At 37.0% G+C, this 16,236-nt stretch overlaps 1 protein-coding gene across 1 annotated transcript in view; it reads left to right on the top strand.

Moving 5' to 3' along the window:
- LOC122795743 (neurofilament light polypeptide-like) overlaps positions 1 to 9,818 on the top strand; it is a 124,157-nt gene extending 114,339 nt beyond the window's left edge. The window contains exon 3 of the mRNA XM_044064054.1: positions 7,263 to 9,818. Coding sequence (XP_043919989.1) covers positions 7,263 to 7,323 — 61 coding nt within the window. The 3' untranslated portion in view covers positions 7,324 to 9,818. The remainder of the gene's footprint in view (positions 1 to 7,262) is intronic.
- The last annotated feature ends 6,418 nt before the right edge of the window (positions 9,819 to 16,236 follow it).

The raw sequence follows: 16,236 nt of genomic DNA, 5'->3' as shown, positions 1-16,236 counted from the left end.
CAGCTGTATATAATACTTTTAACTATTTTCGCATTACTGTTGCTGCACGTTCATGAGCGATGCACACTATTGGGCAATAATGCATTAAAAAAAGAAATGGGAAAGACAGGACAGTGGTGAAATGGGAGCAAGGAGGTTTAAGAACAAAGGGAAAGCAGGGCAGAAATGTGCAGGAGAGAGGTAGGAAAGAACCATAGCTATCCATTTCTTTAACAATGTAAAGTGAACATAAATGCAGAATATTAACTGCATTTGGATGGTCACCTCCAGAGAGAGTGGTGACCACAGCACTATCATGCTGTATAGACAATTAGACTGAATCAAGTGTGTCAAGAAGAAATGTGTGTGAAATACAGAACTATGCATGGGATGATTTTTTTGTTTTTGTTTTTTGTGGGACAGGTGCCCTTTTTTTTGAGAGAGAGAGAGAGAGAGAGAGAGAGAGAGAGAGAGGATTGTTGGGAAGAGAAGTAGATATGTCTGGGTCATGTAAGTTGGAAATATGAGGAAGCAATTGCAGACAAACAAGACAAGAGAGAGGGATGGTGATGGTCACAAAAGGTTCGGGGAGACCATGATTGGGGTGAGGAGGGAGACATCCAGAACCCATGGTCGTCAAGTTGGGTGACATTGAGAATCAATTCCTCATCCACTGAGCTGTCATTACTATCACCTCACTTCCCACTGGATGGAGTACTTGGTGTCTCCTCCTCCTTCTACTGCATAAAAATGAGGAGCAGCAGCCTCTTCAGCCGACATAGGCATATATCAACAGTGAAGCATACAACCCTGCACACCAATCCTGGCATCTCGGTGTGGATGATAAAATCACCATCTCCACTACTGCTCCCTGAAGGTACCACAGGACCAGCCTCCTGGACAGAGCAACCTGAAGGGGCAGGTAGTACAGGTACAACAGAGGCAGTGCTGCCAGGTTGTCTCCCAGACATGCTGGGCAATAGTGCTGGAGCCGGTGGAGGGAGGGGAAGGCAGATCCTGTGGGGAAGGCCTACCCCCCCACCCCCGTGCTGTGGAGGATTTAGTGATGTGGTACACATGGAAGACATGGACACATTTTGATGACATGTAATAAAATACCACAACAAATAAAAAAATAAAATAAATAACATCAAATAAAATAAAATAAAATAAAGAAGAGAGAGATAAGGCTTGAGGTGAGAGAAAAAAGAGATAAGATTAGTTACTTTATGTATGACATATAAAGCATTAATACAATTATTTGACTCTGTTATCTTAACCTTTAGTTTTACGACTACCACCTCCTACCAGGGAACTTTTACTTTTAAGACTACCATCTCCTAACAGATGCACACTATACCAAAGATTGCAGCAGGTATTCCTTGACATGTGCATATATTACACATATGTGTATTCCAATTATACAGATTACAGTTTACAGCAGGGCATGTGTTCCACTGGTATAGAGCTTTTACTTTAAACCTTTAAGTTACACATAATTGAAGAATTAACAGTATTGCATAGTTGAGAAGTGTGGTCTTTGAACCCACAACCTCTGACTAAAGTCTAATATTGTACTCTTGGTTTGTGCTACAGAATAATGCATGCATACTTGCTTTTACAGTTGAGAGATGCATGATCAATTTGATACAACTCTATAAAATACCAGAAAAGCTATCTTTAACTTTTAATGCTATAATAATACTACTCTTCTGCTGCATACATACCACATGCTTCCCTCATCCTCACCAATCTAGCCCCATGGGTTCGTATATTGACCTTCTGGTCCATGGCAGCTGCGGAAAAAACAGAACAGAATACGATTATGAATACCAGTCTTGCCTATATTCAGCGTTTATGTCTTACAAGTGCTCCCTGTAGTTGATACCTACACAGTTGTAGGGTGTCTACAGTCCTATATTCCTCAATCCAAGCATCAAGGGTATCCCTGTTCCTCTGCCGTAGGTCATTATATTGATGCCTACAATGGTCACCAGTGCGTGGAATACCGGTGGCACTGGTTACAGCCTAGGCCAAACTATCCTACACTTCCAACTTATACTGGGAGCCAGAAAAGTCCCTCTGCAGAAGCTTGGCACTGTGATGTTTAACCAGAAGTCCATTAAATAACTTGGACTCCTGGACACCCTATCTCTAGGCCCTAAATCTGACAGCTTCTCCAGAAACATCTGCCATGTCTACCACAGATCAAGAGCAATGGAGAGTGATTGTTTCCCACCAATTCCAGTTATCACATTTACTAGAAGTGCACACACTGTTTGAAAATGTTGCACTCTACCTACCATTGTACAAACATGGTGCTCGACATTGCACATCTCCAAGCACTGTGTTTGCATGATGTTAAGTGGAGAGCAATAGTGTCAAGCTAAGCAATTTCAAGGTTATTGGATATACAGGCAGTTGTGTATCTGTGTTAGACAGATGTGAAGGGCATGGCAGTCCAGATAGCAGAAATATACTTACAGGAATATACTGCACAGTATACCCACAGTCATACATTTGATAATATATGTGATAATACGTAGATAAATTAATACATAACTGACACAATACTAGTGCCTCAGCCCTCATACATATAATTAATATCACTATGTCAAGTTTTATATGGGAGAGTGACTATAATTGGAAATGGAACAACAGTAAAAGTGCATGGAATATGCTGCATTTAAACCCAGGACCATGTGCATGGCAGTCCTACACTTACACCTGTTGCCACAAGAAGGTTGGGAAAATGCTTGTCTATGTTGCAGTTAATTGCTATAAACTCTAATGTCACAACAGTAAAACAAAGGTTGCACACACCAGGGGCTTGAACCCAGGACCCTCTGTACAGCAGCTCTACACTTACACCTGTTGCCATAGGACTAACTTCATGACATTCCATATTTAACTCATCATTCTTAAGTTCTAGCTGTTAACCACAGTACAGTGCCACTTACTGGGTTTGCATGATGCCCAGTACTATTAATTGGATGCATCTGGTTTCAACTTTCAGCTGTCTGGGTCCTGTCTTTTTACTGGGTGGGCCAGTTGTCCAGTTTCAACACTGCTGCACTTTGCACAAACCAGATAAGCACAGCCAAACTTGACATTCATTTTTCTCTGTTATCCCCTGATTGTGCTATGCAGTGCATCATGCAAACACTGGCCAATGTAAATGAATTAGAAAATAAGAAAAGGGAGAGGTAGCTGAAATGAAGAAAAGCAATCTATGACATACACCATCGAAAATGTTATTACACATGAGATATTTCTACTTAGTAACTGTAAAAATAAAAAATGAGTAATATCACAAACCACGAAGCAAATACGAGTCACTGTTTATTAAAAGTATACATAAAATCAAATGACTGAGCGCTTTTGCCATGTCATACAATAGGCTTCATCAGAGTCATTTGAAACAAGCTTAAACTGTTCTTTTATAGTAAATTCACCCAAGGCAACCAATCACATCACTTATACCTCATTTAAAATGAACAAGGCAATGCCTTTAAAATGATACATACCTAAATAAAGCACTTAAATCACAAAGTTGTGAAAACATTGAATATTATACATTATTGTTTATAAATCATTGTTAAACAGCCCAGACAATGTTGTACTTTAATAAATGAATTATTTTGACAAATAACCTGACTACTTCATTTTAAATGGTTACATTTTAAATTGCAAAACACAGTAGAAATATTTCTACTTAGATATGAATTTGAACTTTCACTCCAGTGCACCTTCAGAACAGAGGATGGGTGTCTTATCCCTCTTTGCCACACAAACAGCTTTGCAGCAAAGAGCTTAACTCAATCTGCACACAACCAACTGAAACAGCATCTACAGTGATATCAAACCATAAAAGTGTCATTTGTACATCTATTAGTTTTGTATGTAGTGCACCTAGAGATCACACAACCTGTAATGATTAATGCTTGCAAATAAACAGCTCTGTCTTACATTTGTGTGCTTGTTGGCTATTCTTCATTTATCTGAGCAGTACACTGAGACATGGAATGTGAAAGCCTTTCTGTATTACTGGCCTTATGATGTGTGAGATTATTAAGTGAAAATAATGCCATGTGCAGTTGCCAACAAATGAAGGGCAGGTTGGATGTTAAGGAACACAACCTGTGACTTGTGTGCTGCTTACTTACATTTCCAACTTTATATCTAACAGTTTATAGATCTAACCTGACACAAATAGTGGAAGCAAGGCAGCCTGCAGTACTACTGTGTTTTCCTTCTTCCAACCACTAATCAGTCTCACTTGCAATCCATTAAAAGCAAACACTGAGGGAGTGCCTGCACTATTTTTATATCTCCTACATGGATTTGATTTTTTGGGATTCAGCAATTCTCATGAGTTACACCTAATTTGCATATTCACCATGTTAACAGCCCTGATTCTACACCATAGAAAGGCAACCATGTAGCTAGGCAAACTGACGATGGGGACACTTGTTTATGTAAAGCTATTTCTTCAGGATATATCTGTACAGAGAAATACTGCACTTTAGAAGATATGCTTCTATTTGGTCAACTACATGCTGCATATGCTAGAATGTATTTAAGAAGTATCTGAAGCATAGGCTTTTATACTTTTATCTATACGCATTAGTTAGAAGTGTCCTGATGGCATGTGCATGTTTGCCAAGCCATTTCAGAGGTATACATGTTAATACATGAAAATGGAATGCTGTGTGATAAATATGTGCAAATGTTTCAGGGACAGTTATTTTGATAGAACTTTTAGCATTTCAACGAGGGTTTGTTAGCAAATTGTGTCATTTTCCTGTTAGTTTGGGTGGAGGAGCATAGGTGAGTCACTGCTATGGCACAAACAAGGATAGACTGATCTTTTGTTGGGGGAGCAAAGGTGAGTTACTGTTATGTCACCATTAGTGCAATACAAGGATATGACAATCATTCCTATTATTACATAGTAAACTCCGTGGTCAAGATTTACCTTGTAAATGCAGCAGTTGACATGGTTTCTGTCCATCTAGACTCCTTGTATTCCAAAACATTTGGAATATGCAAGACAAACCAGACCAGAGTCTACACAGATGCTTTATAGCTTATTGAATATCTCCACTATGTTGGATTGGTTGATTAATATGCAATTCAGTCATTTATGGTATAATTAACATACCTGAATGTTTACCTGGGTTACACAGGAGTGCACACCTCTACATAGCCCTTACTGAATCTAAAACTTTCTGTGGTCATGTGCGCATCACACCACCATGTGCACATGATGACCATATAGGCTTTATTGAAACCTAGGGTTAGTCTAAATTTCATTAGATCAACAGTAAAACACTAACTTTAACCATAAACCCATCCTTGTCCTAACCCTAATCCTGCATATTACATTAATAAAACCCTTTCCCTAATAGTATGACTTCACAAGACAAAAGGACACAGCATGCACACACATACACAACAGACACACACACGCACACACGTGCATACACGCACACACACACACACACACACACACACACACACACACACACACGCACACACACGCACACACACGCACACACGCACACACACACACACACACACACACACACACACACACACACACGCACGCACGCACACACACGCACATGCACGCACACACACGCACACACGCGCACACACGCACACACGCGCACACACACACACATGCACGCACACACACGCACACACGCGCACACACGCACACACACACACACACACACACACACACACACACACACACACACACACACACACACACAGCAGAAAACATGCACAACACTCTATCTGTCTCCTTACCTAACCCTTACTCTAACCCAAACCCACAAATACTTGCTCATGCATACTAGCTGATAATAACACAGCAAAATCAAACAATAGAAACTAAGGAAAGAGGGACAATCTTTCATTAATAATCCACCAAGAAGCGTTAGGAAATTTCATCTTCGGGTTGTTACACAATGTTAAAACAGCCATACCTATAAATTTCCTTGATATCATGACCTCAATAAAACAATGGCATAATATTTGAATTAAAACATTTACTTCCTAAAATGTCTGGCTTTTAAAATGGTTTTATGCTCACTTGCCCATTTATCCCTAGGGTTTCATTATCAATGAATATATTAATCTATTTATATTCCCTGTTCTCAGCCTCAGGTTTAATATGACTCCCTCTTATATAATCATATATCACAATAATACAGCAGATTTAAAGGAATGTTCATCGTTATTCCCTTTTATATGCTTATATAAAGCATTTGTATTAATACTCCTTCTAATGTCAGATAAATGGTTGCTAATGGTTTTAAGTTAAATAACAGACCTGTGCCAGAGTCTGTGACGGTAAAGATGCCATCCATATGTGATGTTGGGTCTCATAACACCTGTGAATGGTATAGTACTATACACTGCTGTGTACTCTGATGAACATTAGTACTTGCATAAAAATGTTATATTTTGTGGAACATTTTCACAGGGTGCCACAGGACTGCTGCCATTTGTGTGCAGTCAGGTCTTTTTCCTAAATATCTGTCGCATCCCACTGATGTAAGGTGATATCACTGTAATGCTTATTTATTTATTTATGATACTTAGAGGTAATCTCTGCTTGACTTACAGAGCCATGTCTGACCCAGCTCTGTTAGAAATGCTACATCTTTACATCTTTTACTACATACTGCCCATGTTATGAAATAGACTTTCCATACATGTTAATCAGATCACCTCACTGGCCCATTCAAGAGAAAACTTGATGAGTGGATGGGAAATAAAAAAAATCACCCCAGGGATCACTCCAGTGGCTTTACTCGACAGAGGCACTGGAAACTAAGGTTGGCTGGCACGATGCCAGGGTAATCCTATGGGCTAGGCTTGTAGAGGCTCCAGAGCCATTAGCCCAGTACACACCTATGAACCTGTGATGTAAGCCATGCCTAATATTTTAAGTGAATATAGACCACTACTTGTTTTCAGATTGTTACTGTTAATCCTGCCTTGCAAACTGCTTATTCACTCAGGACTCCCAAATCTGCCTAATAAACATGACTGCATCAGAAAAGCAGAAAATATTTGATATATTACTTCACTGGAACTGATGTGTACCCACAGTATAATTATTCTCAGATAATCTTAGCAAAGTTTGCAACATCACTGGACATGGACATAAAATCTATACTGTTATCACTAATATTAAGTAATTAAGGTAGTAGAACAAAACGCCTTCTCAATTAACCATAATCTTTTTTTTTTTTTTTTTTTTTTAGGAAACTTCTGGAAGGGGAAGAGATCAGGCTGAGTTATGCTTCACTCCCAGCACTCATTTGAAGCTCTTCTGGAACATCTTTGGAGCTGGCTGAAAGGCACCGATCTGTATTATTTAGTACATTTCAGCCCTCTCACCTCTAAAATGCAGTGCTCATTTAACACATCACAATGTTACTTAGAAGTCCATGTCTACTAAATCTTTTAATTTTACTTAAAACTTAGTTGTTTTTTAATACAGATCATATTTAGACTGACGGCAATATAATAATTACTGAATGGCAGTTTTACCATAATATGGAAAAGTGAATGTGTACCATGGTTGTATAAGCCAGTAATATCTATTCAAAATAAATAAGTACATTACTGTGCACAACTGCATCTTTGCAATCAAACCACAGACACCTTACTATATAAAACATCTAATCTGTCCATTTTTCAATTTATTTATATAATCAGACTGATTCCACATCTCCCTAAACAGCATATTTGTTTTAAACTGCCAAACAGTAATTATAAAAAGGGCTGTGTACAACATAGAAATGCATTTGTTAGATAATTTTATGGACTTTATTTCTGTCTGTTGTTTTGCTTAATGTATCATCCCTGTGCAATTCCCATAATCCACATACCTACTGTTTCCATAAATTATGATTAAGTGTACCAAAATAAGCACGAGAGAGAAGGTAAGAAAACAAACAAGCCACAATGTAATACCCCAGCTGATGATCTGCAAAACTAAAAAAAAAAAAGTGCTCAGTAAAACAGTCACTTTTTCCCATTGGCTGTAATGTTTTGATAAAAGCTTTTGTTTGCCAGATGGAAGACTGTTTGTAAGTTAGTCGACAAATTGCTTTGCAGGATCCTGAAAACAATTTAGTTGCTTCTCAGTCATAACTTTATTTTTTTTCTAATGTCCTTAGATTTTCTGTACTTAAAATAGATGCACAAATGCAGAACTTGTAGAAAATAGATGTTTGTCTTGTAATATGCAATAATGCAAGAATATTTAGTTCTAAAAGTCTGGTTTAAAAATATGTGAGAAATATAGTAATATTTCTTCATCTTATCACAGAAAAGTGTGTTTTTCATTTTGATTCACATACAGTATCTGTATATATCATATTATTTTAATGTAGTGAGGATAAGAGCTTTATAGCCCCATCTAAATATTATAAGCTAAATCACTTTTTTCATTTGTATCTCAATGTTGCACACAGCTGATTGCCTGCAATCAGACATTGTTGCTTTATTGTAAGAATACAAGACTTCTCTGTTTCTAAACATAATGTATTTAAAATAATTTGATATTGATGTTAACAGTTGCCATTCAGTCCCCTAGATCAGAATTTCATTTTCTCTGTGAGTTTCACTTTCATTGTACTCCAGATAATTTTCCCATGTATGAAGTACTTGCCAATGTGTTTCAGAACACATACTACAAACTGTATGACTGTAGCACCCCTGCAATGTCTTTAGTGTTTCATTTAAAGAAAAGTGGAAAGTCTTAAACTGAAGTATTTCCCCAAACAGATCTGAATAAATTGTTTCTTAGAGTTCTTATGAAAGAACAACAACCTTGTGGAGCCAAATCGAACAATATAGAAAAACAGAAACAACTAGCTTGCTAGAAAGTCTAGAAAAAGTTGGGGGTAAATGATTCCAGGAAAGATAATGACATAGCCATATTGAAAAAAATATATATTTTTTCAAGGGGGTAGATTTATTTAACTCTACACTCTAGTGCTGGAAGAAAAAAAGAAAACAAGAAAGTAAGAACAAAGGAAAGAAAAACAAATCTGGCATTATGTGTTTAACTGAATTTGCAGGCAAGGTGTACTAAAATCCTTAATGTTTAGGAGCTGCCACACACACAAGGGATTATGGTTCATTAGCTCCATAAAGAGATCTTGTCCTTAAAATCTTGAATAAAGACATTTTACAAAATCTAGACTGTTCCAGTAAATAGTATTGATAGCTGCAAGCCCTGAAGTGGTGCCCACAATCAAATATAACAGGGATAATGTACCAGCTAATATCATTGTCAGAGAGCTTATAACTAAAAGCAACATGACAAATATTACACACAAAAAAGAGAGTCTAGGTCATGGATAACACAAAGGATGGCAGTAGAAGACACTAAGGTATTGCTATAAACCAAGTCTTCATGATCAAATGTCAAACTGATTGGTTTTAAAAACCTGTGGCAGCAGATGTTTATAAAATGCATTTTTTTTCTGAAATAAAAGTGTGATGGCTGTTGAGCTTTGTTTTGAACGGTGCAGCTTCAAAGATCATTTTAGCTATGTGCTAGTCATATGAGTTTAGGTTGGCAGTAATGGCAGTGAGTAGGAAAGATTTAAGGTGCCAGTGCAGAGTAATGTGCTAATTAAATTAATACAAAATTATTAATGCACAGAAATTTAATCAGAGGTTTATAATGGCTACCATGGTAATGTAATGGTAATGTAATGACTGCAGTGAATACCTTTACAGCAGTATTTTGGTACAGTTTGTTACCAAAGAACTGCAGATTAAACACTTAATTTAAATTCAGACTATATGCATTTCTAGGCAACCATTTATGAGGAATGATCATGTTGAGCAAGTCTAGAAGGTTTGAGAGAGTCCTTTTAATTTATGGTTAACCAAAAATGAATTCCACGTTCAAATGCAGTATGTGAAGTTAGAAAATGTTTGTTTTTACCTAATTTAGAAGCAAAGCTTAATGTGACTTTCATAGCAGATAATATTACAGTTCTCCATAGCTGGACTAGAACCTGATAACTGGAACTACATTCTGGATGCAAGCTTGCATTCCCTAGATGTAGCTGTGTTACATACTGAATACTGTACTAGATGCTTTTTTACTCTATCTAGACAGTATGTGTAAATAAGTTAACCTCTTAAGGTCATTCTTCATAGCTACTTATGTTTCTCATTCATCTGCCAGGGTCAATTAGTTTATCTGGCATTGATGTTTTCACGTATTGAATTCTGCTGAGAATCATATCACTTTTTTCATAATTTTCCTTCCATTCTTGATTCTTTCTCCGGTATTGTCATATCTTGATTCTTAACGCTGTGTTGTAGATGTTTTTTTTTATCTTTTTGACACTTCAAACAACTGGACTATGGGAATATTTCATGATGACAATACAGTTTTCCAAGAGATATTTTTTTTTTTTTATAAAATGGGCTTCTGTCATGTAACTCTCCATGACCACAGCTGCAGTTCATATCAGGGGACAGGGAACAACACATAATTGGTACAGCACAGGAACATACTCAATTTTTTCATGTTAAGTAAAAGTCCAGTTATAAGTCACTTTCAGCTAGCTAGCTCCATTACTTTCTATGGATAAAGTCCAGATGACCTGAAATTGGTTAGTACACTGGATCTAACATGGGCAGGATGGGTGTATCTATCCTTGGGTGGGTATGGGGTGGATTGCGACCATCAAATGCTGTAATTTAATGGAGGGGTGGGTAATGCAAAGGATTTCCTAGGGGAGGACATCTGTCTACTAAGAGGAAAATGTAGTAGTCCTCATTGTGAGTGATCAGCACATGCACTAGCATGGGGAATGCAAAGTGAGTCCTGTGGTGATACGTTTTTTTTTCTGCCAAGGGGAGGGGGTTAAGGTAATACCAACTATGGATTGTTAACTGGAATGCCAGTGGAGGCAGAAACCCCTGCTGTGGCTGCCTTTATGATAACATCCACAGCCAGCTCTCATCCTCAGTAATAAAAACTCATATAGGGGGAACAACTAAACTTATATGATAGGCTGAAACTTCATGGTTGGCTGGTAGACTGGCAAAAGCATTTTATTTTATTTATATGATGTTTGTTAACCAAGTAAGTGAACTGGTCTAAGTACTCTTTTCAGCCCCAACCTAGGCCAAGTAGGCAGTAACAAAGTAGATATAAAGCAAATACAAAGTTACTAAGCTATTGGCCCTGAGGCCCTTACAAGCCTAGTCAAGGTTCCAACAAGTCAACACCCTATTAGCAGAGACACATGTGAATCCCACAGGTGTACTTTTGGTTCCCATGTTACACTTATTGGATCAATAATTGCCCCTGCCAAGTTTAAAACCCAAGACCCTATTAACTACACTATAGCATATTAGCCCACTAGGCCACTCAGCTCATGCCGATTGCTATAAGATGTTGACATTACAAAAAAATGGAAGTAGAGAAAAAGCATTCAGTTAATGTACTTAAATGATGAATGTTGACTAATGTAGAAATGATACAAAGCATATAAAAATAACTTAATTTAGCTCATACTGTTTTGTTCAGGTAATTTTACAGCAGTGCTGTTGTCTAGTTAACCTCCCTGCATTAAAAGTTTAGGTCAGCAATTAAGATCTTCACAGCTTAACAGATAACTTTTACGTAACATTCCTGCCTTAATCCCATTGTCTTCCTCACTATCGCAAGAGTTATTAGAACTGTCAATGACAAATTATTTATAATAAACCATGCTATTCCATGATTTAAATAATTAGTCACACTCTGTGATGACAGTAACAAGAGTATAACAGAAGGTTAAATGCATATTTAAAATCTGTAGCAAAACTGACACATACCTTTGAAGTTCAGTTACAGTGTTAAACTCTATTAGCCTTTCTTGTTCAAGAGATAAGAGTATGGACTTGTTCACAAAAACACAAAATATACAGCTGACAGCAGAGAAGTAATATGGCTTGTAAGATGTGAAGTAGGATGCTGAGAGAGAAAGAGAGAGAGAATGTTGTCATGAGTTAAATGACTGGAGGTGAATAGAGGCGGTACAAACATATGGAGAAAGATTATCCTTAGTAGTTTAAGTAGGACTTTGAAGAAAAAGCAAAAAAATAAATAAATAAAAAAAAGGAAAGCACCAGAACAATTGGTTTTGTGAAAGTGTGTATGACTAAAATGAGGCAAAAGAAAAAAGCAGAACTGAATGAATGGAAAAAAGATTCAAAGAGTCATTCAGAAGACCAGCAAACTAGGTTATAGCAAAAAAAATGCACAATAAAAAGGAGCTGGCAGAAGAAACTAGAAATAAAATGAGTATGTTTAGGAAAATATCTAAAAAGAGCAAGAAAGAAACTCATATATCCATTTAAACAAGGGAGTAAGAGCTGACAGTCTTCTCTTTGTGGACAGAAGGGATATGGAGATACGTGGATGCACATTGCATGAATGAAATGTAAGGGAGAGGTCCCAAAATGGAAAAAAAAGAAGGCATATGCTCCAGATTCTGGAAATAAGTTTCTCTCATGAACTGAGGAAGTAATTCTTCATGCAGAGAGCTGCTGACCTATGGAATGTGCTTGTAAAAATAAATTATAAAAACAGATTCATTGAGGTATAAAAAGCTTAAAATGGTAACAGTGAGAGAATGGAGAGATTTATGGGAAGTATGATTCTAAATGATTTCTAAGAACAGATTAGTTAGGATAATCATCTCCTGCTGCCAAGTGAAACCAAATAAAAGATGCATCTACATTCTAATAGCAGCACAGGCAGACTTGTTTACTTTATTCATATCATTCTATGCTTGTAACTGCTGTGGGTGACGGCTGATCATGGGGGGCTGTCACACAGGCTGACATTAGGTTTTTGACATGCTATAATGCTGTTATCCCTGCAGTACACCTAATGAGTGTGTGTCCACTGCAACTATGTTGTAAATGTACAGTGCCAGAGACAATGCTTGCTACCTGATAAGCATGCGTTTTCAGCCCTTAGTACTTTTTATTACCACACCCAGCTTCCAATTGGTGTCAGCATTGCTGCAAACTAAACTCCCCCTCCTCCAGCATGGATAAGCCAGTGTCAGCTGCTCACACATATCCTCCCCAGCCAGAACACGTTATCCCATTTCATCTGAAAGACTGTTGGGACTTTCTCCTAGACATCATTGAGCCTTGTGTCTTGATGAGGTTAAATTCTCGGCAACATTAGATGTTTTAAAAAAACATAGGGAGAGTGTGATAGTGTGATACCAGTCTCATAATGCAGAAGGCTTTCATGAAAAATTTTAACTCCTCTGCTACAAAAGGCAATAATTTGAAGAGATACTTATGACCATAGAGAGGTCTTCAAAGTATTGTTGGTGTAGTGAGGTATTCTGCACTGATAATAGTAAGAGCTATTTATATTTCATCCCATCATTTTCCAAAAAAAAAATTCAACATATGGCTTTGTGCACCCATTAATATATGACAAAGTTACAGTACACAGAAGGATATCATTCTGAAGCTTAAAATATTAACTGGATTACTTCTGTTAATCTCAGTACTAGATGATTGCTCAGATAATGCATTCAAGTATTAATCTACAGTTTTGCATTTCAAAATAACTACAATCAATATTAATTTACAGCACTGTGTGGATGTTCTTAATAATATTCATTTTCTGAGTTTACCGCATAAAATATTACTTTTACATTTTGCATTCTGAATAAAATGCAAACTAAATGTTTACAAAATTAATTATGATAGTATTTTACAGAACAGTGCCATTTACATTGCATGATTTTTGGGATACGTGTTTGTGTGGTATATCATAGTAACTAATACCAAAATTGTTCAGATACCAGATGTTAATTTATTTAAAAAGATCAGCACTTCTTTTAGTAGGACCATGTAATGTTGGCAAAGTTGAAAACACGTTGTAAGTGTCATATTCATTAAATACAGATTTATCTTGTGTGAACCTGATAAGACCACAGCATGCAAACATCACATTTTCATTGTAATACATACATATTCCACAAGCTGTGCACTAAACAAAGTGATCCATAAACATTTTTGTGTCAATCAACATGCTTTATTTGGAATCTAAAACCAGTCTATAAGTTGCAATAATGGATTTTTGCCAGACTGTTTAGTTTAAGTCCTTGAATTAATATGTATGTACTTTATTCCATCTTTTAGTCTTAATTCTGTTTTGCCACTGTATTTTATTAAAAGGAGAAAAGAAACACAGAATAACACAATCCCTGATAGGTGTTCCAAACTAGATCGTACACCAGAAAGAACTGTATGACTGACATATGATTTTTGTTAAAAATCATCCAGGATCTTCTGCCCTTTACTAGGGATTCCTTGTATGTTTTATGCAGTCATGAAATCTTCAGATATTCTTTAACCCTGTGATTTCACATAAATGCTTTAAATACATCTACCACTGTTCTCCTGCCTCCCTTTCTGTGAAAAAATGTCTTTGCACTACCCCCAGAAAAGTTAATCTTTCAACATACATCATCACAAAATTGCACTCCTTTTTTCATACATATACTTTCTATGTCCTTTCTGAACATTATGAAACCCTGACACACTTGAATATCATATAGTAAGTCTTTCTCTCTCATTTCCCTTTTTACCCCTACAGCGTTCACATTAAGCTCCTTCTGCATGTGTTTGTATGGTTTCTGATACAGATACTGTGCCATTTGTGCTGTCCTCATAGGGACAGGTAATGCTTCATTCTGCCTGCGTTCTTGTAGAAATGAGTGTCATATGATGCACATTGTGTGCATCAAGTGTAGCCTAACTAGCTGTACAGGACAACATGATTTTACTGTACTCATCAAGTCTCCTTGCCTGCCCCAATGTCAGTTGAGTGCCCCTTACAGATTTTTGAATCCGTTTGCTTTTATTTTGCGCACTAGTTATGACTACTTCAGGTTTCGTCTCTCCACCAATCCTGTATTCTGTTTCTCTGCATATTTTTTCCTTCTAAAATGCCTTAGGTCATATGTTTTTGTACATATCCAAATTACTAGGTTACTGAACAAGGATGGAATAAGTGTTTCCAGATTATTCCACTTTATCTGCATAAATATTGTCTTAAAGATGTTTTTGCTGTCTGCAAAGCAGCATTATTTCCTTCTCACTTTCCAGCAATTTCACTCACTAAGCATTAAATATGACCAGTCCTGGTACTGAACCTTGGACTGTCTGTCTGGTAACCCCTTTGTTTCAAAGGTAACTTGACTTTCTGTTAATTTCATAGTACATTTGTCTGACAATCTCTTACTCCAGCTACTACTTTGGGTCCCACCTTAGGCTGATGAATGTGTTTAATCATCTGTCTGTTAATTCATCGTGCATTTGTGACACAGCAACAAGATTGCCAAAGATTCCTCCAAACTCCATCCATCTAAGCTGAATCCATAACCCACACATTGTCAGATAATTTGAGCTCTCTGATAATGAAATCTGTATAAAATGGCATACAACATATTTACACATGTATTTTTTTCATTAGCAGCTTTGATGAGCATCACTCTCTGATTCATTTAGCAAAAATATCTCTGCAAGCAGACTGACGTTATGCTATTCATATATACATCAATAAGACCTACACTTTATCAATAAACAGCAATAAGTTTCAAGAATCTAGTCTTTGCAGTTTCTACAGGCACCGTGAGAAGGAATTCACACCATATTTGCTGATCCTCAGGAAATTTCATATGTTTTGCAGTTTGTTTCTTTAGTTTGCTAGTAAGTTAGTAACAATTTCAAGTGTCAGGTCATCTCAGGACTGTGAGCAAGAGGCAAATAAAGTTTGCACAGAATGACAAATATATATAATTTTACTCTCCATTTCCTGTGCATTTCTCTCTTGTTGTAATAATGTCCAAAAGTCCAAGGAGAATACAAAAATGCAATTCAAAGGCTACCAAGTATTTCAACCGCTCCTCATTCCTCTGTCACTGGAGGACAATTGTTAAACCTGTAAGTGAAATGAACCCTTGGCTGCAGATGCCATTTACATGTTGTACCCCCTATGAACCTATATTTTAACAGGTAAAGGTGGTCTGGTATGCATCTTATAGGACTAAACTGTGGACTGTGGAGCCTCAGGAGGTTAAACAGAATTTGTACAGCTGCATTGTCCATCTCCTCCAAGTCATCTGACACATGAGCCCCACGTTTCTGCAAGTATTTCACAATAAATATTTGTAC

The sequence above is a fragment of the Protopterus annectens genome, chromosome 2.part2 (genome assembly GCF_019279795.1).
Source record: "Protopterus annectens isolate FY-2018-M chromosome 2.part2, PAN1.0, whole genome shotgun sequence".
Taxonomy (NCBI): Eukaryota; Metazoa; Chordata; order Ceratodontiformes; family Protopteridae; genus Protopterus; species Protopterus annectens.
The sequence above is the reverse complement of the archived record's forward strand: the minus strand, read 5'-3'. Positions and strand labels throughout refer to the sequence as shown.